The sequence below is a fragment of the Staurois parvus genome, unplaced genomic scaffold, assembly GCF_062004578.1.
Source record: "Staurois parvus isolate SC_StPar_1 unplaced genomic scaffold, SC_StPar_1.0 ptg000720l, whole genome shotgun sequence".
Classification (NCBI taxonomy): Eukaryota; Metazoa; Chordata; class Amphibia; order Anura; family Ranidae; genus Staurois; species Staurois parvus.
In genome coordinates, this window is record NW_028318516.1 from 3,099,519 (window position 1) to 3,125,956 (window position 26,438).

A 26,438-nucleotide genomic window follows, 5' to 3' on the forward strand; every position below is an offset into this window, starting at 1 on the left:
TTACCGTAATACCAAATTTATTAAAAGATCACAAATGGAATCTCACAAGCCGACCATAAAAACAGACATAGAGCCAGATCTTCAGTCCCAGACAATGGGGTCCTGTCCCAAACACTGCCTGGTTGGGAAAACTGATGCATTTCGTGAGATGAACTCGCCTTGTAACTGGACTGTCATTGAACCTGCCTGTCTGCCAACCACAAGTACCTGTTGCTGTGCTCAGTTTGCACCTGCCCTGGTGTGGTAGCCAGGCACTATAGCATTGTGTATCAGTCCTGGGGGCAACAAGTACCAGTAGGCCTGCCTGCCTTATGGGAAAGGGGCTGCTATAGGTAAGGACCACAGAAGCCATATAATGTCTGACCACCAGTGTTAGAGGTAAGTGTGACAAGACCTCCAAGTGTTTGTGAAATCTCCCACCACAAAATGTACTCAGCCAATCACAGGGCAGGACTTCATTTTTATTCTTCTCCTGCCATCAATTTGGCCAACCCAAACCTACATTTCATCCGTGTCTTTGGTGACCTCTGATCTCCTTATGGACTGTTCCTTCCATGATGAAAATCAGCCATGGAGTATATCTGAGGTGTATATCAGGGGGGGCTTCTTCCCCACATGAGAGCTGGGATGTCCAGCAACATTCATCTAGAAGACATTTCCCACACTCAAGGCACTAATACACCTCCAGGGTTGTGTGGAAACCCTGATGTACAGGAGGACAGGACTTCAGTGAGGAACATTTCCCTCACTCAGGACAGAAAAGTGGTTTCTCCCCTGCATGAGATCTCTGATGTTTGGAAAGATGGGGCTTCTGTGAAAAACATTTCCCGCACTCAGGACAGACATAAGGCTTCTCTCCCGTGTGGGATCTCTGATGTGTGTGAAGATTGGACTTGTCTGAAAAACATTTCCCACACTCAGGACAGGAATACGGCTTCTCCCCTGTGTGAGATCTCTGATGTGTGTGAAGACTGGAATTGTGTGAAAAACATTTCCCACACTCTTGACAGGAATATGGCTTCTCACCTGTGTGAGATCTCTGATGTATGTAAAGAATTGACTTATTTGAAAAACATTTACCGCACTCTTGACAGGTATACGGCTTCTCCCCTGTGTGAGATCTCTGATGTTTGTGAAGACTGAACTTGTCTGAAAAACATTTTCCACACTCTGGACAATACGGCTTCTCTCCTGTGTGACATCTCTGATGTTTGGAAAGAGTGGACTTCCATGAAAAACATTTCCCACACTCAGGACAGAAATATGGCATTTCCCCTGTGTGAGATCTCTGATGTCTGTAAAGATCGGACTTCTGTGAAAAACATTTTCCACACTTCGGACAGGAATACGGTTTCTCTCCTGTGTGAGATATCTGATGTGTGTAAAGATGGGACTTCTGTGAAAAACATTTCCCGCACTCAGGACAGGAATACGGCTTCTCCCCCGTGTGAGATCTTTTATGCACATTAAGTTTGTATTTAGAACAGAAACATTTCCCGCACTCAGGACAGGAGAAGTTCTTCCCTGTTGGAAGGCCGGCCCAGTCCCGCACAGTCTGAGGTTCCTCAGGATACGAGGAATCCGATGGTCCATCTACACTGGGTGGTGCCGGATGGACATTGAAGGGAGCCGGGTTTTCTCCTGGACTATACTGTGTGATGTCCTCATCTTCTACTTTCCAGTCTGGAGACAAAGTGAGACAATCCTCGGAGGTTTTCCTCATCTCCCGGCCATGGACTAAAATACAAAGACAAAGAGGATTACTAGCCAGGAGCTGATTGGTTCCCCCAAACCAGGACTCCGTCCACATCAGGCAGCTTGGTCTCTGAGGAGCTTACAATTCCACCCTCAAGGGAACTAGGAAATGGCTCCTCTGATCTCCTACCAGGTCATTTCTTTATTCATGGACCTTAGTCAGAGAGTGAGGAAACAACCAGAACTGTCTTTTATAGGAGGGACAGTGATGAGGGGATTATAGGACGAGGGTCCCCACCCCCTCTATCACTCATCGCCATCTTCCCAACACAAGAAGTACTGCACTTCCTTATTTAGTCCATGATTTAGTCATGCAGAACAGCGGGGCTGAGCCCCACCAGAGGTCAGAGAGTGAGGATGGGGGGAGAACAACCAAGATGAAGACTGGACTGATCCTGAAGACCACCATCATTGGGGTATTGACTCCTCCCTCATTATCACTTTCTGTTTAAGGGTCCAAAGTAGGAGGATGTTATCACATTATTATCACCATGTAAAAGTCTGTGCTCCAATCACATCATCCGATATAAAATGTCCAGTTGGGAGGAAATGGGGGGAACAAAAGAGAATCCATATTATGTGTATATATAGCAGTGGGGGGAGGGGGGAGAGCAGAAGTCAGGAGTATGTAATGTACAACACAGAGTATATAGTGCAGGGGTCAGGAGTATGTAATGTACAACATAGAGTATATAGTGCAGGGGTCAGGAGTATGTAATGTACAACATGGAGTATATAGTGCAGGGGTCAGGAGTATGTAATGTACAACAGAGTATATAGTGCAGGGGTCAGGAGTATGTAATGTACAACATAGAGTATATAGTGCAGGGGTCAGGAGTATGTAATGTACAACATAGAGTATATAGTGCAGGGGTCAGGAGTATGTAACGTACAACATAGAGTATATAGTGCAGGGGTCAGGAGTATGTAATGTACAACATAGAGTATATAGTGCAGGGGTCAGGAGTATGTAATGTACAACATAGAGTATATAGTGCAGGGGTCAGGAGTATGGAATGTACAACAAAGAGTATATAGTGCAGGGGTCAGGAGTATGGAATGTACAACATAGAGTATATAGTGCAGGGGTCAGTGGTATGTAATGTACAACATAGAGTATATAGTGCAGGGGTCAGGAGTATGTAATGTACAACATAGAGTATATAGTGCAGGGGTCAGGAGTATGTAATGTACAACATAGAGTATATAGTGCAGGGGTCAGGAGTATGTAATGTACAACATAGAGTATATAGTGCAGTGGTCAGGAGGATGTAATGTACAACATAGAGTATATAGTGCAGGGGTCAGGAGTATGTAATGTACAAGGTATATAGTATAAGGGTCAGGACTCACAGTATTAGTATTATGTAATCAGTGGAAACCTAAATGTTTACTGTAGACAACATGTAGAGGTGAGTTGGGATTAAACCATCATGAAACAGGTTAGATTGGAGGTGAGCAAATCCTTGGACAGAGGGGTGGCGGTGGACGTGGTATACTTGGACAGAGGGCTGGAGGTGGACGTGGTATACTTGGACAGAGGGCTGGAGGTGGACGTGGTATACTTGGACAGAGGGGTGGCTGTGGACGTGGTATACTTGGACAGAGGGGTGGCGGTGGACGTGGTATACTTGGACAGAGGGGTGGAGGTGGACGTGGTATACTTGGACAGAGGGGCGACGGTGGACGTGGTATACTTGGACAGAGGGGTGGATGTGCTATACTTGGACAGAGGGGTGGAGGTGGACGTGGTATACTTGGACAGAGGGGCGACGGTGGACGTGGTATACTTGAACAGAGGGGTGGATGTGCTATACTTGGACAGAGGGGTGGAGGTGGACGTGGTATACTTTGACAGAGGGGTGGCGGTGGACGTGGTATACTTGGGCAGAGGGGTGGAGGTGGACGTGGTATACTTGGACAGAGGGGTGGTGGTGGACGTGGTATACTTGGACAGAGGGGTGGAGGTGGACGTGGTATACTTGGACAGAGGGGTGGTGGTGGACGTGGTATACTTGGACAGAGGGGTGGAGGTGGACGTGGTATACTTGGACAGAGGAGTGGCTGTGGACGTGGTATACTTGGAATGAGGGGTGGAGGTGGACGTGGTATACTTGGACAGAGGGGTGGCGGTGGACGTGGTATACTTGGACAGAGGGGTGGCGGTGGACGTGGTATACTTGGACAGAAGGGTGGCGGTGGACGTGGTATACTTGGACAGAGGGGTGGCGGTGGACGTGGTATACTTGGACAGAGGGGTGGCGGTGGACGTGGTATACTTGGACAGAGGGGTGGCGGTGGACGTGGTATACTTGGACAGAGGGGTGGCGGTGGACGTGGTATACTTGGACAGAGGGGTGGCGGTGGACGTGGTATACTTGGACAGAGGGGTGGCGGTGGACGTGGTATACTTGGACAGAGGGGTGGCGGTGGACGTGGTATACTTGGACACAGCTCCCCACATACGGCTAATGTGTAAGGTAAAGTCTATGGGCTGGAAAAATCTGAATGTAAATGGATAGAAAACTGGATAAAAGATCGTATTCAGAGAGTAGTGGTTAATGATTCATACTCTGAATGGTCTGGGGGTGTCAGTGGTGTACCCCAGGGTTCAGTGTTATTAGTGGGGTACCCCAAGGTTCAGTGTTATTAGTGGGGTACCCCAAGGTTCAGTGTTATTTGTGGGGTACCCCAGGGTTCAGTGTTATTAGTGGTGTACCCCAGGGTTCAGTGTTATTAGTGGGGTACCCCAGGGTTCAGTGTTATTAGTGGGGTACCCCAAGGTTCAGTGTTATTAGTGGGGTACCCCAAGGTTCAGTGTTATTAGTGGGGTACCCCAAGGTTCAGTGTTATTAGTGGGGTACCCCAGGGATCAGTGTTGGGCCCCTTACTTATTAATATATATATAAACAATATGGGGTGTGAGATTATAAATCCCATTCCAGTCTTTGCAGATGACACCAAGCTGTGCCGGGGAATAACGTCCTTACAGGATGTCTCCAACTTACAAGCCGACCTCAATGCTCTGTGTAATTGGGGGACTATGGGGCCAATGAGGGCTAATGGTGATAAATGTAAGGTTCTGCACTGGGGGGGGGCTAAGAATATGCATCATACATACTGGGGGTGTACAACTGTCCGGTCAATGGTGAAGGATCTTAGGGGGTCAAGGGTGGACAATGATCTGGGGGGGGTCAATGGTTTAGAAGGATCTGGGAGGTCAATGCTGAAGAAGGATCTAGGGGGGGGGGGGGTCAATGGTGGAGAAGGATCTGGAGGAGTCAATGGGGGAGAAGGATCTGGGGGGTCAATGGGGGAGAAGGATCTGGGGGGGGGGGGGGTGTCAAAGGTAGAGAAGGATCTGGGCGGGTCAATGGTGGAGAAGGATCTGGGGGTTCTAGTAGATCACAAGCGTAATAATGGCAGCAATGCAAAGCTGCGGGTTCTAAAGCGAGCAAAATCCTCTCTTGTATTAGGAGAGGTATAGACTCCAGAGAGAGATATCACCTCCCCCCGGTACAAATCATTAGTAAGACCTCATCTGGAATATGCAGTTCAGTTTTTGGCTCCAATTCACAAACAGAACATTGGGGAACTGGAGAAAGTACAGAGAAGGGAAACCAAACTGATACGAGGCATGGAGGAGATCAGCTATGAGGAGAGATTAGAGGAACTGAATGTATTCTCTACTGAGAAGAGGAGATTAAGGGGGATATGATCTCCATGTATAATACATAAGGGGGGGATATGATCTCCATGTATAATACATAAGGGGGGGATATGATCTCCATGTATAATACATAAGGGGGGGATATGATCTCCATGTATAATACATAAGGGGGGGATATGATCTCCATGTATAATACATAAGGGGGGGATATGATCTCCATGTATAATACATAAGGGGGGATATGATCTCCATGTATAATACATAAGGGGGGATATGATCTCCATGTATAATACATAAGGGGGGATATGATCTCCATGTATAATACATAAGGGGGGGATATGATCTCCATGTATAATACATAAGGGGGGGATATGATCACCATGTATAATACATAAGGGGGGATATGATCTCCGTGTATAATACATAAGGGGGGATATGATCTCCATGTAGAATACATAAGGGGGGATATGATCTCCATGTATAATACATAAGGGGGGATATGATCTCCATGTATAATACATAAGGGGGGATATGATCTCCATGTATAATACATAAGGGGGGATATGATCTCCATGTATAATACATAAGGGGGGATATGATCTCCATGTATAATACATAAGGGGGGGATATGATCTCCATGTATAATACATAAGGGGGGATATGATCTCCATGTATAATACATAAGGGGGGGATATGATCTCCATGTATAATACATAAGGGGGGATATGAACTCCATGTATAATACATAAGGGGGGATTGCTGTAGGAAAGTCCTGGATTCTTTCTTGGATACACAGAATATAACTGGATATAACATTTATAGGGAAAGTTGATCCAGGGAATATCCGATTGCCTCTCAGGGGGGTCAGGAAGGAATTTTTTCCCCTGCAGGAGGAGATCGGATCGTGCTTTGCTGGGTTTTTGCCTTCTGGTGGATCAGCTGTGGGTGTCGGATTATAACTTTTATTATTAATGGTACAACTAGATGGATGTCTTTTTTCAGCCAGACTAACTATGTAACTATGTAGGTCCCACACCGCTGCCTCCCATCTCCTGAGACTGCACTCAGTGACTTGGGTCTGAGACACTACAGACATATCCCTCCACCCGGCACAGCCAGCAGATAACAGAGAAGGTCCCCTGGAGGAGTCAGGCACAAGGCAGGAGACCCCAGTCACATGTCCTGGGTGCCTACATTATGCAATGCTTATAGGAAAAATGAACATTTTGCTGCCAGCTGAACCCCAGAACCTCCATAAATCCAGTCTAGATACATAAATTGTGTCTGCAGCACAGAGAAGGAAGATTATCCGAGAGAAATCCAGGAATACAGGACGGGGAACACAGCTCAGGAAAGTGACCAGGGGATTACAGGCTGATATCACCCAGTCCCCGCCCTACTCTGGACCAATCAGTGAGCAGTATGGGTGGAGGAATGGATTTAGTGTTCATGACCCACCTGTGCTGATCTCTGTAGGAGTGTCCTCCTCTATAAATGTCCCCGTTATTCCATCCTCCTCCATAGACTGCTGATCATCCCTCACATACGCCTCTTCTTCTTCTGCTTTCACCTCAAATTCTATATCGATTGGATCTCCACTCTAAATCAAGAAAATGAGAAAGAATATCATCTGTAAAATGTAAAGTCACATAAAATATCCACACATTGTCTCTAGGAGTCCATGTTCTAGATGCTCCATCCCACCAACCTTGTAATAGTGAGGGATGGTGTGACCTTCCTGGTTGGAATCCCGGGAATACAGAGGATGGGGACATCTCTCTGGTTGGTTCCTGTAGCTGGATGACTCCACCATGGTGTCCTGGTACAGATCTTTGTGTTCCTTTAGAAGCTCTGACTCCTCCATCCCCCCATCCTCATCCTCCTCCTCTTTTATCTCTTCTTTAACCTCAACTTTAGGATCTCTCAGGTTTCCACTCTGAATATAGAATAAAAATGACATCAATGGTAACAATGCAGATAATGTACAGATCCTAATGATACTATCAGTGATTGTTCCTCATCTACCTGATGATGGTGAGGGATGGTGTGACCTTCCTGTGTGGAATCCCGGGAATACAGAGGACGGGGACATCTCTCTGGTGGGTTCCCATGACTGGATCCATCTGTAGGAAACACACACACTGACTGAATCCATTGTTTCTATGTGTTTATCAGATGATGGGGGATCTAGGTGGATCCTCCGTACTGCTCTCTCCTTTACAATAAAGTCTCCTCTTACCCGGTGATGTGAGGGGCGGCTGATTGTCCATCATGACGTCCTTGTAGAGATCCTTGTGTCCTTCTAAATATTGATGTGTATCATCATCTGCTGGAGATAAAAGACATCACAGTGACTATGGAGGAAGAGGACGGACATGACTATGGAGGAAGAGGACAGACATGATGGAGGTTACTGGGTGTAAATAGAACATAACATCTTATTACCTCCTCTGCTGCTGCTTCCAGTAATGTCTCCGATCTCCTTCACAACACAATGCACAGCCTATTTATATTCCATATATCTTCCTGTCTGTTTCTGACATCACTTCCTTTCTTTTCCTGACATCACTTCCTGTTCATATTCCATAGAGAAGTCCTGTCTCAGTAGTAGAAATGAGATCACCATCTTGTGGAGTTCAGAGGAACTGCAGCCCCGAGAAATGTCCCCTAATACCCATTCCTGCATTGTATCTACCTTACAGGGATACCAGAAAAGTGCCAAAATAACTAAAAAAAGTAAGAAACAATAAACCTAACTCTTATGCAACCAACTGTTTAAAAAATATATTTGACTACAGATAGAAAAGTCTTAAAGACACAGAACACAAGATAATACCACAATGACCCGAACAACCTCAGACCCATCTCCCTGCTCCCATTTACATCTAAACTCCTCGAGCGCCTCGTCTACACCCACCTATGCTCTCACCTCAACGACAACAACCTCCTCGATCCCCTACAGTCCGGCTTCCGTCCCCTAAACTCCACCGAAACTGCCTTACTCAAACTCTCCAACGACCTGCTAACTGCCAAAGCTAATGGCCACTATTCAGTGCTCCTACTCCTTGACCTCTCTGCGGCCTTCGACACAGTTGACCACCCCCTCCTCCTCAAAAAACTACACTCCCTCGGCCTCAGAGATTCTGCTCTCTCCTGGCTCTCATCCTACCTGTCACAACGCTCTTTCAGCATTACCTATAATGCTTCCACCTCCCCCTCACTCCCCCTCTCTGTTGGGGTCCCTCAAGGCTCTGTCCTCGGGCCCCTTCTCTTCTCCATCTACACCTCCTCCCTTGGCCAACTCATACACTCTCACGGCTTCAACTACCACCTCTATGCCGACGACACACAAATCTATCTCTCAACCCCCCACCTCACCCCCTCGGTCTCTGCCCGAATCACACACCTACTGAGCGACATATCAGACTGGATGTCACTCCACTTCCTTAAACTGAACCTCTCCAAAACCAAGTTTCTTGTCTTCCCCCCAGCCCGGACCCCACCCCCCATTGACTTCTCCATCACATCCAACAACGCCACCATCAAACCCACCCTGCAGGCCAAAGTACTTGGTGTCATTCTGGACTCCAACCTATCCTTCCAGCCCCAAGTCCAATCTTTAACAAACTCGTGCAGACTCCACCTCCGCAACATGCAGACTCCACCTCCGCAACATGCAGACTCCACCTCCGCAACATGCAGACTCTACCTCCGCAACATCGCCATAATCCGCACGTTCCAAACCTCAGAAACCACTAAACAGCTCATCCACTCCCTCATCATATCACGACTCGACTACTGCAACTCCCCCCTCACTGGCCTGCCTCGCTGCTGGCTATCCCCGCTTCAGTCGATCCTGAATATGGCTGCCAGACTCATTCACCTTTCCAACCGCTCCGTCTCCGCCACCCCCCTCTGCCAATCCCTCCACTGGCTTCCGATTTTGCAACGGATCAAATTCAAAATCCTAACACTGACGTACAAAGCCGTCCACCATACTGCCCCGAACTACATCACTGACCTAATATCCAAGTACCGCCCAGCACGCACACTCCACTCCTCACAAGACCTCCTTCTGTCTAGTTCCCTGGTCTCCTCCTCCCATGCCCGCCTCCAGGACTTCTCCAGGGTGTCACCCATCCTCTGGAACTCCCTGCCCCAACCCATCAGATTATCACCTACTCTCCTCTCCTTTAGGCGCACCCTTAAAACCCATCTTTTCAGGGAAGCCTACCCCACCCCCTGCTAACTTGCCGACCTCCTCCACTCTTCCTACCACTCCATCCCCCACAGCTATCTCCTCCTGTGCCACATCCCCTCCCTCCTAGATTGTAAGCTCGAAAGAGCAGGGCCCTCAATCCCCTCATGTATCACATTGTATTGGTATTGTTCTGTCACATGTTCTGTCCCCCTTTGTAATGTACAGCGCTGAGCGAACTATCGGCGCTTTATAAATACTGTATAATAATAATAATAATAATAATAAAAACAAAGGAATACATAATAAAACAGAGACCTCCAAAATCAGATACACTACCCAGAATGTCCCGTCCTTCATATCAGAGAGAGACAGACTACCCAGAATGTCCCGTCCTTCATATCAGAGAGAGACAGACTACCCAGAATGTTCCGTCCTTCATATCAGAAAGAGACAGACTACCCAGAATGTCCCATCCTTCATATCAGAGAGAGACAGACTACCCAGAATGTTCCGTCCTTCATATCAGAGAGAGACAGACTACCCAGAATATCCCATCCTTCATATCAGAGAGAGACAGACTACCCAGAATGTCCCGTCCTTCATATCAGAGAGAGACAGACTACCCAGAATGTCCCATCCTTCATATCAGAGAGAGACAGACTACCCAGAATATCCCATCCTTCATATCAGAGAGAGACAGACTACCCAGAATATCCCATCCTTCAGATCAGAGAGAGACAGACTACCCAGAATATCCCATCCTTCATATCAGAGAGAGAGAGACAGACTACCCAGAATGTCCCGTCCTTCATATCAGAGAGATACAGACTACCCAGAATGTCCCATCGTTTCTATCAGAGACCGAGACAGATTATCCAGAATGTCCCGTCCTTCATATGAGAGACCAAGACTGACTACCCAGAATCTCCCATCCTTCATATCAGAGAGAGAGAGAGACAGACTACCCAGAATGTCCCATCCTTTATTCAGAGACCAAGGCTGACTACTCAGAATCTCCCATCCTTACTATCAGAGAGAGACAGACTACCCAGAATGTCTCATCCTTCATATCAGAGAGAGACAGACTACCCAGAATGTCTCATCCTTCATATCAGACAACCAGCTCTTGAAGGCTGGTAGGAAAGAACCCTCAGGGTACCTAAGGGCTTGACTAGAAGAGGAAAAAGTGCCAAGACACCTCCACAGGGGTAAGCAGAGAGAAGAAATATGGCACAACCCATATGGTGCACAAAACACCAGCAGGTCATAAGGATGCACAGGGACCCATGTGCCTAAACACCCACCGCTGCCTCTAAGCAAAACTGCCGACATCTAATCATGGAGCATGGTCCAACAAAGCATCCTCAGCTGAGGAGAGGGGAAGGGGGAAGGGATCCTAGATTGTCTACCTGATTAGGAACAGGAGCAAGGGAAGGGGTCTGGAGGAACTGCACATCGGTCATCAAATGAGAACTTACCCTCCAGTGACCAGGTCCCACAAAGGTCTCCAGGCAGACTCCCTACCTGCTGGGGGAACTATCAGCAGGACCCCAGCATGATCTTCTTGCTGACAATGTGGAGAGCACAGGGACATCCAGCAATTAAATCTTCCTGCCAGGTTGGAAATCAACAGCTTTCAGGTACTTAATCAGAAGAAAACCAGACGGCAAATTCTTATCTCCAAGGAGGACAGTATAGTGAAATGTAACACTCTCAGTGTAGTACAGCATAGGGACTAGGCCACTAGACCTGCCACAGGGAAAACTCCCAGACCGTTCCATAGGGGAAGACTTCAACACGTGAGGAATTCCAGTGGAGCTCAGGTCAGAGTACCAAGTCATTGAGGGGATGCTTGATGAGACAGGAACTGTTCTCAGGAAACAGATTGGAGCCCCAGACATGGGGACACCCCTGCAAGTGAAGACTTTCATGGTGAAGGGAATAAACTGCCCCTTTCAGACAGAAAGGCAGACAGGTAATATCTGGAAGTACTTGGTCTAGAGAGACCATTTGGATGTTTTGCCCCAAGTTCAGGCTCCCAGGCATGAGGGGTTGATGACAAGGACTGAGTTACAATTGAAAAAGGGATACTAAATTATGAGAGTAATCCCTTTGCACCCTACACACTGAAAGATGAGGGAGGGAGAATGATCCTGACTTACAAGGGGAGGAATTTAAGCCCTAAAGCACAGGTGTCAAACTGGTGACCCTCCAACTGTTGCCAAACATCAAGTCCCATGAGGCATTGCAAAATTGACAGTTACAAGCATGACTCTCAAAGGCAGAGGCATGATGGGACTTGTAGTTTTGTAACAGCTGGAGGGCCACCAGTTTGACACCCCAGCCCTAAAGGAAATTAGCAACCTTGCCCAACAGTGACCTTTAAAAAACCCAATGCCTGGAACAAGAGGCTGATTCTACAGATGACGGGTAGTACATCTATAAGGTTTGAAACAACCCCGGTAAATATGTGTCCCCTTCAGGAGACTGCAATGACCCCAACCAGAGGTTGACTGTTGGAATTCTCAGAGACAGTGACAAGGTCAACATGGCCAGCATGAATAGAAGTTTTAGGCCAATCACAGACATTATCTGCAGGGGACCATTTAGAGCCTTTGAGGGCAGAGTGCACCAATATCTGAGCACAAACAGCCAGAAAGCCCAAAGTGAAGACTGAGGTCCCTGCGGACATGAGGGATACCTTGGCCACACACGAGAGAGCTTTGGTAGACTGCAATAAAGATGATCCAGTGACAATAGGTCCAAGGTTCTGAATTACAGGTGTCAATTCCTTCTGGGAAGGAAGCACTCTAGGACTATAAGCTGAGTTCATCCTTGGCAGTGGGACAGTCCTGGCTGTCTTAGTGAAGACATGTTGTGTTTGCACAGTGATAATTTCAACTAGGCCCAATGTGAGGCAATGTTTTAAGTCTCATAAACCCAGGCAGCTCGGGCTGAGGGTTTCAGGTGGCCGGGGGTGACCAAGTAAGTGTAGGCATGAAGATCCATGTGCTGCTTCAAGAGCAACGGCAGAATGATACTTCCTCCAAGTTGAATAGAGAGAAAGAGCTCCACCCAGTGAATGCCATCAGCACTCAATTCCTTGGCCTTAACTCTTACCCTGTTAAAAAGTGGCGGAAAATGTAAAATGGTGGCCATCAATGAGTTAGCTCCCAATGCTTCATCACAACTGGCTCTGCTCACTAAGTGAGTCTTCAAAGACAGGGTCACACCTGTGACCACAGGACAGCTCTGGACCCGAATGTACTCCTCAGCTAACACAGTACACCCTGGCCTGGAGAGCACCACAATGAAAAGCCCAGTGCCCAAAGGTTACATTCCAGGCTAGTCTTACATGTACAGTCCAGGAGGGTCCAGCTTCAAAAGCTGAGAAACACTGATCAGGATAGCTGATTGAGATCATCTGAGTTCACCAAAGAACCTTGATAGATTGATATCACCAAGAAACCTTGATTGATGTCACCAAGGAACCTTGATTGATTGAAGTCACCAAGGAACCTTGATTAAGGTCAGCAAGAAAACTTAATTGAGGTCACCAAGAAACCTTGATTTATTGATGTCACCAAGGAACCTTTATTGAGGTCACCAAGAAAACCTTGATTGATGTCACCAAGAAACCTTGATTGATGTTACCAAGGAGCCTAGAGTGAGGTCACCAAGGAACCTTGATTGGTGTCACCAAGAAAACGTGATTGATGTCACCAAGGAACCTTGATTGGTGTTACCAAGAAAACTTGATTGATTGATGTCACCAAGGAACTTTGATTAAGGTCAGCAAGAAATCTTAATTGAGGCCACCAAGGAACCTTGATTGATTTATGTCACCAAGAAACCTTGATTGATTGATGTCACCTAGGAACCTTGATTGATGTCACCAAGGAACCTTGACTGAGGTCACCATAGAACCTTGGTTGGTGTCATCAATAAAACTTGATTGATTGAGGTCAGGAAGGAACCTTGATTGATGTCACCAAAGAATCTTGATTGATTGATGGCACCAAGGATCCTTGATTGGTTGAAGTCACCAAGGAACCTTGAGTGACTGATATCACCAAGGAACCTTGATTGATGTCACCAAGAAACCTTGATTGATGTCACCAAGGAACCTTGATTGGTGTCACCAAGGAACCTTGATTGATTGATGGCACCAAGGATCCTTGATTGGTTTAAGTCACCAAGGAACCTTGATTGACGTAACCAAGAAACCTTAATTGATTGATGTCACCAAGGAAACTTGATTGAGGTCACAAGGAACCTTGATTGATGTCACCAAGAAACCTTGATTGATGTCACCAAGGAACCTTGATTGATGTCACCAAGGAACCTTGATTGGTGTCACCAAGAAAACTTGATTGATTGATGTCACCAAGGAACCTTGACTGAGCTCACCAAGGAACCTCGATTGCTGTCACCAAGAAAGAAAACTCCATTAGTGTAGCATCACTGATGTAACCAAGAAGAAAATTACACAGTTAGAAAGCTAGCAAAAAAATAAGTAGACTTTTTTCTTCAGAGCTGAAGCATCCAACCACTTAAGATAATAGCAAAAAACTGAAGCTTGCTGGGAGCAGAAGGGGTTACACAAGGACTGGCTTATAGGTGTTCTGTTTGCTCATGTCCAATACTATTGTAACTCAGTTCCCAGGCATTTTGGTGCAAGCCCTGTAGCCCATTGAAGACACTGGGACTTTTGGAGACATCAAGCCATGAACAACATCATGGACTCTTGCCTCATAGAGGTATGCCTGGGAAGCCACACTACTATAATTATAGCTAGGGGAAAGATGTTGTTCATATTGAACTGTACACTGCAACCCATTCAGTGAAAGATCCTGGTCTGAAGGTATTCAAAGGGGTGAATAATGTTGGTTCTGGTGCATCTAAAGAACACGTGTGTATCGCACTGTGGGTTATAAAGTAACATTGTTATAAAAGGGTTAACTCAGCAAGATCAGGAGAGGAGTGTAGTTGCTATGGGTAACCAAGTGAAGGAACAAGCTACAAGCAACCAATTGTTAGGTGTGGTACCTGGTAAGGTGACATGTCATCTGGTAGCGAGGGGGTCTTTGTCTGGCTCCCTCTCTAGCGGTCAACATCCAACTAAAACAAGATCCAAACCCACATTACAGAGATCTATGGCCTGGTCATGAGGTACGAGAAGGAAGGAGCATGCATGAGGTCCATGCTAGGTGCATGGTGGGACTCCATTCTGTTACTAGGAGTGAGGTAACAGGTACACTAGACTGGTGGAGTGGGCACAGGCTCAGCACGCCCCTCCTATTGCAACATACAAGATACAGCATGTAGTGGCATGAGACAAGTCGCTTTTCAGAGGAACTCTGTGCTTTAATTACTGCACTCAGTGAAGGTTCATCTCCAAGTCGGGGAACTGCCTTAGTGTTTGACTTTTCACATGACTGCAATCTCCACCTGGTCTCCGGATATCGATGAGCATGCTCCACCCGAAAGCGAGCAGGGCAAAGATGATCCTGCCCATAGGTGGCAGTATAACCTGCCTCCTGTGTCCCTCAATGGACAAGAAAGGAAAATACCTTAGTAGCTTAGAAGAAAGCTAGAGCCCCTGTCAGATTTTTATCCCTATCTGTTCCTTCTTGTAGGATTCCCCTGACTTCCTGATTGGTAAATTGCTGTCAGGAGGACAGGAAGTGTAGGAAAATTTCTCAAAGGAGCCCCAGATAGTAAAAACATAACAGGAGTTCTAATCCTTCACCACTCCATCCAAAATTAATGTTTTGGGCTCAACTTGTAATTTAAATCTGCTTGGCCCAGACTACCTCTATGGTTACACCCTGAGTAGTAACCTGGCCACATCCCTGGACACCCCACCCCACCCCCCCCACACACACACCCATTCACCAGGATACAAATCATTGTCATGTGTTGTGTGTTAGAAGGAACAGACACCTTTGACTGTGGACGGAGGTCTGATCTGACCCCATTTAATAAACACAACACAACCGACTCCATGTAACTCGTCTGTTCAGTCAATATCATTGATATATCTTGTCTTATATAATAAAGATTGTTTATTTGTGCCGGTGATTTTGTGCTGGGATAACCTTGGTACTGTTGAAAAGCTAAGTGGTTTTATAATGGGGATAGCTGGATCTGTGAGGTGCATTCATAGGCTTGCTGAGCAGATGTTCATACAAGATGGCTGTTTTCTATGAGGGGCTCCTTCTCCAGGCCTTCTGGTTGGTAGCCCTCAGAGTCCACCCTGGTAATGCCCAAGTTGGATTTGAAGAGCACAGCTTCAATCTTTTCATCTTTGTAGCCAGTTAAGATGGCACTAAAGAAGTACCTGCATTCTATTGGGGCAGTGAAGATACCTGGGAAGAAAACGAACATGGCTAGTTTGAGATGGGAGACCTAAAACGTTTGTTAGAGACAGGAGACCTAAGACCTATAACCTGTGTTGGAGACAGGAGACCTAAGACCTATAACCTGTGTTGGAGACAGGAGACCTGAGACCTATAACCTGTGTTGGAGACAGGAGACCTGAGACGTAAAACCTTTGTTAGAAACAGGAGACCTGAGACCTAAAACCTTTGTTAGAGACAGGAGACCTGAGACCTAAAACCTTTGTTAGAGACAGGAGACCTGAGACCTAAAACCTTTGTTAGAGACAGGAGACCTGAGACCTAAAACTTTTGTTAGGGATGGGAAACCTAAGACCTAAAACCTTTGTTAGAGACGGGAGACCTATAACCTATAACCTTTGTTAGAGACATGAGACCTGAGACCTAAAACCTTTATTAGAGACAGGAGGCCTAAGACCTAAAACCTTTGTTAGACAGGAGACCTGAGCACCTGCATTTAGCCCCTGCACTTACCCCCCCTTCTCCCCCAGTAAGTGCAGTGTCAGTAGGTCACTATCACTTGATACATTTCACACAAAACCGCAGTGCACTTGCTGGTAAATTTTGATGACTCTCATATGCAGCAGAGTGCCAGTACTAGTGCCACGCTAACTTTTGGTGAACTGACGAGCACTAGTGGCCTAGTACATCCTGATATTTCACATACCTCTTAGATTGTAAGCTCCCATGATCAGGGCCCTCCTAACCCTCTTGTATTGAACTGCATTGTTGCTGTATTGTCTCCTGTTATATTGTAAATCTCTGAGCAAACTGTTGGCTATATAAATCCTGTATAATAATAATAATAATACCAGCACTGCAGTATGACTTGGTGACATGGCGAGTCCCATAAGTGTAGTGCAAGCTTGTGCGGTGGCGAGCAAAAGTATTGTCCTGCAGCCACCAAGAATTCGCACACAGGCCTGTAGAGTCCCTAGTATCCTGGATGTGCTTGCAAATCCTGATTGGCAGCCCACAAATTCTGCAGCACCCGTACTTCCCCCATTCACTGCCCAACCCGGAATTCAGGTGGAAACCCATTTACATTTTTTTGGGGCCTAACCCTCAACATGAGAATTACTAAAAGAAATGAATTGCGGTTGTATTGGTCCGCAGACCCGATTCATCATATGTCGTGTTCTCTGCTGCCATGGCCAGGCATAGATATGAGAGTATAATGTGTTTTATGCATTTCAATGACAATACACTCTGTCATCCTCGGGGTGACCCTGAATTTGATTGGCTCCACAAAATTCAGCCCCTTCGCAAATCACCTTAACCAAAAAATTGCAGATGTCTATACTTCCCAGCAAAACATCTGCGTTGATGAGTCCCTCATTCATTTTTCTGGCCGCCTTGCATTCAAACAATTTCTCCCCAGCAAGCGTGCCAGATATGGGGTCAAGATGTAGAAGACCTGTGAGAGGGCAACAGGCTATACTTATAAGTTTTGTAAATTGGGAAAGCATCTGATCACACTGATCTTGGTTTGATTAGATAATGTAAGGGCAGAGGAGATATCCAGAGTCTGATAGACCCCAGATGTCTCAAAAAAGAATCTATGACAATGCCCATTGAGGTTATAGGGGATATTTGTATTCCCTGTTATAGCATTAAAAGTGATAAAAAAATTAAAGGAACAGTGTAAAAATAATTGAAAAAATCAAAATAACAAAATAATAAATAAAAACCTTGCCCCCCCACACAAGTGCACACCTGTGTGTACGAATGTTGACCCTGTGCCGGTATGTAAACAGCGGTTGCACCATGCATGTGAGGTATCGCCGTGAACATCAGATCAAGGGCAGTAATTCTAACACTAGACCTCCTCTGTAAATCTAAAATGGTAGCTTGTAAAGACTTTTAAAATGCTGCCTATGGAAATTAAAAACATATGCAGTTTGTTGCCATTGCACGGTGCATGTGCAGTTTTAAATCATGTCATGTTTGGTATCTATTTACTCGGCATACCATCATCTTTTATATCTTACCAAATAATTGGCCAACATATTGTGTTTTTGTGCATTAAAAGTAAAAAAGTGTATTTTTTTAATTTGCATTTGAATAATCATTGTGACATGAAAAATTGCAGCACCCACCATTTTATTCACTAGGCTGTCTACTTTAAACAAATATATAATGTTTGGGGTTTACATTAATTTTCTAGCAAAAAATACTGATTTTTTTCATGTGACCAAAAAGTGTCAGAAAAGGCTTGGTCTTCAGGTGGTTAGAAGAGTGAGTGATGTGTGGCATAAACTTCTAATGCTGGGCATAAAATGCCCCCACCCCCAAAAACAACCCCTTTTTGGAAAGTAGACACCCCAAACTATTTGCTGAGTGGAATGTTGAATCAATAGACACAATTATTTTTTTACAGGTTTTTGGAAAATTACAAACTTTTTTTTTTCTTACACAAAATTGTCACCTAAATGATTTATTGCTCACACATGCCATGGATATATGTGGAATTACTCCCCAAAATACATTCTGCTTTTTCTTCTGAGTATGGGAAGTACATGTGAGAGTATGTCTGAGTACATGTGAGAGACGTTTTGGCAGTCTAGCCAAGTACAGGACCCCAAAATCCAATAAGCACCTTCAGGCTTTTAAAGGGCTTTATTTCCTCATTACACTTCCTGACTACCTATCACAGTTTCTGAGGCCCTGAAATGCCTGGATAGCACCAAACCCCCCCAAATGACCCCTTTTTGGGAATTTGATAATAAGGAATTTGATAATAAGCATGGTAAATATTTTGCAGATCTTGTTTGTTGCCACATGTTTTTGGAAAATGAATAAAAAAACAAAAACATATTTTTTCTCTTCTTTTTTATATATTTCAAAACCTTGAAGGAAAAAATCAGATCTGCAAAAAACTCACCATGCCTCTTTTTAAATTCCTTGGGGTGTCTACTTTCCAGAAAGGGGTCATTTGGGGGGGGGGGGGTCTGGTGCTATCCTGACCTTTCAGGGCCTTCGAAACTGTGATAGGTAGTGAGGAAGTGAAATGAGGAGGTTCCACACCTTTGGGATTTCAAAGCAGTCATTGGATTTCAGGCTCCTGTATGTGGCCAGGCTCCCAAAAAAGTCTCACACATGTGGTATCCCATACTTGGTAGAAGTAGCAGAATGTATTTGGAGTGTAATTCCACATATACCCATGGCTTGTGTGACAAATATATAATTTAAGTTGCAACTTTGTGTAAAAAAATAAAAAATTTACATTTTCCAAAAATTTGTGGAAAAAAATAAATCTTCCATGGACTCAATATGCCTCTCAGCAGACAGCTTAGGGTGTCTACTTTCTGAAAAGGGATCATTTGGGGGTGTTTGTACTGTCCTGGTATTTTAGCACCTCAAGAAATGTGATGAGTCAGAAAGTAAAAGCTGTGTAAATTCCATGATCTCTCCCATAGTTTGTAGACTCTATAATGTTCACACAAAGCAATCAATATACACTTATTGGGAATGTTTTTAACAAAAACATGGAGCAGAATACATGTTGGCCTAAATTTATGATGAAATTTTAGTTTTTTGATATTTGTTATGACATAAATGAGAAAATATTGTTTTTATTAAAACATTTTATAGAGCGGAAAATAAGAAGTGCACAGGTGATCAAATACCACTAAGGGAAAACTATTTGTGTGAAAAAAAAGGATGCAAATTTCATTTACTTACACAATAATCAATAAACAGAATTCTGCACCCTATCACCTACAAAAATATCCATTATACCCAAAAGAAAAGTAAACTTTCTCCCTTGAAAGTATGTGTACATGTAACTAAACTCTTCTTTAAACATAGATGAATCTATCCCAATATACAATAAAATAATACATAAATACAATTTACAATAAAATAAATTGTAAATTAAAATAAATATCCCAAAAAATTATATATCAAACTAAATGTCCCAAAAAAAAAATGTCTAAAATGTCTCTGTAAAGATGTCTTTCCAAATTCCAAAGCAAACTCGTATCATCTTTAATCATCCAGTATGGAAATTCCAAAATTCTTTGTGAACCTCAAAAAATAAACTTCTGATAGTGTATTACCTTTAAACTGAACATACATGTAAAATAGTGAAAACTTTTGTGTATTTGGTAGATTTTTTATTAACTATTAGTGTTTTTTAGGGGTTGATTTTATTTATTTTATTTATATATTTTATTATATATCATATTTATGATACTTTTTATGAGGTAGTTTGGGGGATATGGATTAGGTTTAGTTTGTGTGTGAGTAGATGTAGAATGTATTGATCTGGGAATACATAGATTGACCAGTAGAGGGAGTCATTACCATAGGGGGTATAAGATTGTCATTGTATTGAATATCGGTCTGTTATATATTTATATATTATATAAGAAGGGTGTATATACATTGCTACTATTTAGTTGGATTCACAGTATATGTTGATCCTTTTTAGCATTTTAATTACATGGGGATTTAGATCAGGTATGGGGGCGTGTACCTGTTAGGGGGAGTGGGGGGGTCATTAAGATGGAGTTTATGTTACAGTATAGGTACACAGTTATATGGTTCTAGTATAGATGCTGTGTGATTGCAGTGTTTGTATAGGGATTGCAGTGTTCGTATAGGGATTGCAGTGCTCGTATAGGGATTGCAGTGTTTGTATAGGGATTGCAGTGTTCGTATAGGGATTGCAGTGCTCGTATAGGGATTGCAGTGTTTGTATATGGATTGCAGTGCTCGTATAGGGATTGCAGTGCTCGTATAGGGATTGCAGTGCTCGTACAGGGATTGCAGTGCTCGTATAGGGATTGCAGTGTTTGTACAGGGATTGCAGTGTTTGTACAGAGATTGCAGTGTTTGTATAGGGATTGAAGTATTTGTACAGGGATTGCAGTGTTTGTATAGGGATTGCAGTGTTTGTATAGGGATTGCAGTGCTCGTATAGGGATTGCAGTGTTCGTATAGGGATTGAAGTATTTGTACAGGGATTGCAGTGTTTGTATAGGGATTGCAGTGTTTGTATAGGGATTGCAGTGCTCGTATAGGGATTGCAGTGCTCGTACAGGGATTGCAGTGCTCGTATAGGGATTGCAGTGTTCGTATAGGGATTGCAGTGTTTGTACAGGGATTGCAGTGTTTGTATAGGGATTGCAGTGTTTGTATATGGATTGCAGTGCTCGAATAGGGATTGCAGTGCTCGTATAGGGATTGCAGTGCTCGTATAGGGATTGCAGTGTTTGTACAGGGATTGCAGTGTTTGTACAGAGATTGCAGTGTTTGTATAGGGATTGAAGTGTTTGTACAGGGATTGCAGTGTTTGTATAGGGATTGCAGTGTTTGTATAGGGATTGCAGTGTTTGTACAGAGATTGCAGTGTTTGTATAGGGATTGAAGTATTTGTACAGGGATTGCAGTGTTTGTATAGGGATTGAAGTATTTGTACAGGGATTGCAGTGCTCGTATAGGGATTGCAGTGCTCGTACAGGGATTGCAGTGCTCGTATAGGGATTGCAGTGTTCGTATAGGGATTGCAGTGTTTGTACAGGGATTGCAGTGTTCGTATAGGGATTGCAGTGTTTGTATAGGGATTGCAGTGCTCGTATAGGGATTGCAGTGTTCGTATAGGGATTGGAGTGTTTGTACAGGGATTGCAGTGTTCGTATAGGGATTGCAGTGTTCGTATAGGGATTGCAGTGTTCGTATAGGGATTGCAGTGCTTGTATAGGGATTGCAGTGCTCGTATAGGGATTGCAGTGTTCGTATAGGGATTGCAGTGTTCGTATAGGGATTGCAGTGTTCGTATAGGGATTGCAGTGTTTGTATAGGGATTGCAGTGCTCATATAGGGATTGCAGTGTTCGTATAGGGATTGCAGTGTTTGTACAGGGATTGCAGTGTTTGTACAGGGATTGCAGTGCTTGTATAGGGAATAGGAATAAAGATATACATGCCACCATTTTTCCATAGAGTAAGATGGTGGATTCGATTTCCTGCCCTTGATGTGGGACAGAATATAAGGAACCACCTCTCAGACATCTTGATCCCGTGTGAAAAAGTCCAGGAAGTGATGAAACACATCAGGACGCGCAACGTCTAACGCACTCACGCAAAACCACAAGTGTGGTGGTGGCCATTTTGGAAGTGGGAACATGCGGTTCTCTATACATAGGACTACACCTGAGCTGCTCTGAATGCTGGAAGCTGATATTCTTCAATTGTAATGTAAGATATTCAATAAATATTGACTTCTGTTACTATATAGCGCTGATTGTCTCCTATCTCACCTTATGAGGAATATGGAAGAGTGCCAACAGGAACATTAGGAAGCCTGGAGAGTGCGACTATCCCCTGAAAGCCTGGGATTTATTTCCAGAGGGGAATGATCCATTGTTGCACCAGTTGGAGGAGAGCACTTTAATTGTTCACTATTATTGAGTTTGTAGAGCTCACTATTAGAGATTTGGGTTATTCTCCATCCTCACTATTTGGAGGTGATCACGTTTCATCGTTTGGACTTGGAATGGTCACTCTTCTGATTCTTGTCACGAGTGTATTTACATATTCAGAGATTGATATATTGGTAGAGGAATTGTTTTTTCACGTGTGAGCTCACGGTATGCAGTTGGCATGATACACGGTTCTTTCACTATTTTACATGTATGTTCAGTTTAAAGGTAATACACTATCAGAAGTTTAGTTTTTTGAGGTTCATGAAGAATTTTGGAATTTCCATACTGGATGATTAAAGATGATACGAGTTTGCTCTGGAATTTGGAAAGACATCTTTACAGAGACATTTTGGACATTTATTTTTTGGGACATTTAGTTTGATATATAATTTTTTGGGATTTTTATTTTATTTTACAATTTATTTTTTTATTTTATTGTATATTAGGATAGATTCATCTATGTTTAAAGAAGAGTTTAGTTACATGTTCATTTATGTACCGTATTGCATGACCGCGCAATTGTCAGTAACACAACTGCAGTGCTGTATAGTAAAAAAATGGCGTAAATTCCATTATCTCTCCCATAGTTTGTAGACGCTATAACTATCACACAAAGCAATCAATATACACTTATTGGGATTTTTTTTACCAAAAACATGGAGCAGAATACATTTTGGCCTAAATTTATAACTAACTTTGAGTTTACTATATATTTTTTATAGCCAAAAGTATTTTTTTGTTTATAGCGCAAAAAATAAAAAGCGCACAGGTGATCAAATACCTCCGAAAGAAATCTCTATTTGTGTGAAAAAAGGACATACATTTTGTTTGGGTGCAGCATTGCATGACCGCGCAATTATCAGTTGAACTAGTGCAGTGCTGAAAGCAAAAAGAGGCGTGGTCAGGAAAAGGGGTAAATCCTCAGGAGGGGGAGGGGTTAAACTCTCCAGTATCTTCCCAACTATAGAAGTTACACTAACAGCTCTATAATTAATTGGGAAAGATTTTGACCCCTTTATAAATATTGGCCCCACATTGGCCTTACACCAATCCAGTGGTACTATGCCAGTCATTAAAGAGTCCCTAACAATGAGAAACAATGGCTGTGAGATGACAGAGCTGAATTCTTTAAGGCCCCGTGGGTGTCTGCCATCCGGTCCAGGGGCTTTATTCACCTTTATTCTGTACAAATATTTCTGCATCATATCAATTGTGAGCCAATGTGGATCATCTGGGGGGTGTCAGTACCACCCCCATTATGGACAAGAGCCCCCCCATGCTCCTTTGTATACACAGAGCTGAAGAAGGGATTTCATACATTGTCCTTCTCTTTGTCCCCCCCTCTAGATGGTTCTGTAAAGGGCCTACATGCTGGGACCGGACCTTTCTACTATTCATAGATTGGAGGAATGTTTTGGGGTCGTCCTGATATCTTTCTGTCGTTTGTTTTCAGTTTTTGCTCCTTTATTTCCTTTTTGCATCTTCTGTTCTATTCTTTGTAATGTGTAAACGATGATCGCGTTCCTTCATTGTTATATTTAATAAAAGCTCTTTTCTTATTATCTATCACTTTTGTAACTTTGGCTGTAAGCCACATAGGTTGGACTTTTAGCCTTTTATACTTGTTGCCCATGGGAATATATTTTGCAGTGTGGTCACATACAGTCTTTTTGAAGAACTCCCATTTCTGTGTTGTGTTCATCAATGCCAATATTCCCTCCCAGTCTAAGTCTTGGAGAGCAGCTCTCAGCCTTGGAAAATTAGCTCTCTTAAAATTGAGCATTTTTATTTTTCCTGTGCTTACTGTTTACAGGTAACAATAAATGAAATCATGTTATGGTCACTGCTACCCAGATGTTCTTTTATATGGACATTCATAATAAGCTCTGCATGGTTGGAGATGACCAGGTCCAGCAGAGCATCATTCCTAGTTGGGGCCTCTATGAACTGGACCATAAAATTGTCCTGTAGTAGGTTTATACATTTTTGGCCTTTAACTGTTCCTGCAGTACCATTACTCCAGTCAATTTCCGGGTAGTTACCATCCCCCCATTATTATCACTGTCCCAGCCCTTTCCATCTGTGGGAGGAGCTGAGTCTCCACCTCCTCATTAACACTGGGAGGCCTATAACAAACTCCAATGATGACCTTTGTAGTACCGCCCCCCATGTGCAGTTCCACCCAGAATACTTAAGTCTCATCACACTCTCCATCATCTAGGTCCTCTTTCACACTCGCTCTGAGATCACTTCTCACATAGAGACAGACACCACCACCTTTCCTATTACCCCGTCTCTCCGAAAGAGAACCTAGCCAGGAATATGAATGGCCCAGTCATGTGAGGAATGAAGCCAAGATTCAGCAATACAAATTCAATCCTAGTTCTCTTCATGCACCAAACCTTCCAACTCACCTATTGTGCTGGCAGACTTCTGGCATTGGTGAACAAACACTTCATTCACTGACACCTTGTTCATTCACCGATACATTGTTCATTCGCCGACACCTTGTCCATTCGCTGACACCTTGTTCACATGAATTTTTTGTATTTTTTATTTGCATACAAATGGTACCAATTGCACTGGTTGTTTGTAACATGGGAACTGTCTTATCATCTGCCATAGCCCTCCCCCCATCTTTCCCCATTCCACCCCCCAATAAGTACTGACCCATCTGATCTATCTACCCCGTTATAATACCTGATGTACATGAAAACAGGACTTCAGTGAGGAACATTTCCCTCAGGACAGGAAAGTGGCTTCTCCCCAGTGTGAGATCTCTGATGTCTGTTAATATGGGATTTAACTGAAAAACATTTCCCACATATAGGACAGGAATACGGCTTCTCTCCCGTGTGAGATCTCTGATGTGTGTAAAGACTGGACTTCACTGAAAAACATTTCCCACACTCAGGACAAGAATATGGCTTCTCCCCAGTGTGAGATCTCTGATGTGTATTAAAATAGGACTTAACTGAAAAACATTTCCCGCACTCAGGACAGGAATACGGCTTCTCTCCCGTGTGAGATCTCTGATGTGTGTAAAGACTGGACTTCACTGAAAAACATTTCCCACACTCAGGACAGGAATACGGCTTCTCTCCTGTGTGAGATCTTTGATGTATGTAAAGACTGGACTTCAATGAAAAACATTTCCCACACTCAGGACAGAAATGTGGCTTCTCCCCTGTGTGAGATCTCTGATGATAATCAAGTTTGGACTTCAGTGAAAACCATTTCCCGCACTCAGAACAAGAATACGGCTTCTCCTCTGTGTGAGATCTCTGATGTCTTTTAAAATGGGACTTATCTGAAAAACATTTCCCACACTCAGGACAGGAATATGGCTTCTCTGCCATGTGAGATCTCTGATGTGTGTAAAGATTGGACTTATCTGAAAAACATTTCCCACACTCAGGACAGGAATACGGCTTCTCCCCTGTGTGAGATCTTTGATGTGTGTAAAGATTGTACTTCACTGAAAAACATTTCCCACACTCAGGACAGGAATACGGCTTCTCCCCTGTGTGAGATCTCTGATGTGTGGAAAGACTGGACTTCTCTGAAAAACATTTCCCGCACTCAGGACAGGAATATGGCTTCTCCCCTGTGTGAGTTCTTTGATGTGTGGAAAGATTGGACTTCTCTGAAAAACATTTCCCACACTCAGGACAGGAATATGGCTTCTCCCCTGTATGAAATCTTTTATGCCCTTTCAGACCAGATTTAGACTGGAAACCTTTCCCGCACTCAGTACAGGAGAACCTCTTCCCTGTTGGAAGGCCGGCCCGGTCCCGCACAGTCTGAGGTTCCTCAGGATATGAGGCATCCGATGGTCCATCTACACTGGGTGGTGCCAGATAGACATTGGAGGGAGCCGGGTTTTCTCCTGGACTATACTGTGTGATGTCCTCATCTTCTACTTTCCAGTCTGGAGACAAAGTGAGACAATCCTCGGAGGTTTTCCTCATCTCCCGGCCA

The 26,438-nt window shown here is 44.1% G+C and overlaps 2 protein-coding genes across 2 annotated transcripts; both read right to left on the reverse strand.

Annotated features, from left to right (window-relative positions):
- On the reverse strand, positions 1-26,438 carry LOC149445504 (uncharacterized). The gene is made up of 3 exons (XM_089653811.1): positions 25,291-26,438; positions 10,931-10,936; positions 1-1,170 (listed from the first exon to the last, which is right to left on the reverse strand). The coding sequence occupies exons 1-3, from the start codon at positions 26,426-26,428 to the stop codon at positions 746-748; spliced, it is 1,569 nt and encodes a 522-aa protein (XP_089509937.1). The 5' UTR covers positions 26,429-26,438; the 3' UTR covers positions 1-745.
- On the reverse strand, positions 6,873-7,305 carry LOC149445505 (uncharacterized). Its single transcript, XM_089653763.1, has 2 exons — positions 7,134-7,305; positions 6,873-7,025 (listed from the first exon to the last, which is right to left on the reverse strand). Exons 1-2 carry the CDS (start codon positions 7,287-7,289, stop codon positions 6,873-6,875), a joined length of 309 nt encoding a protein of 102 aa, XP_089509889.1. The 5' UTR covers positions 7,290-7,305.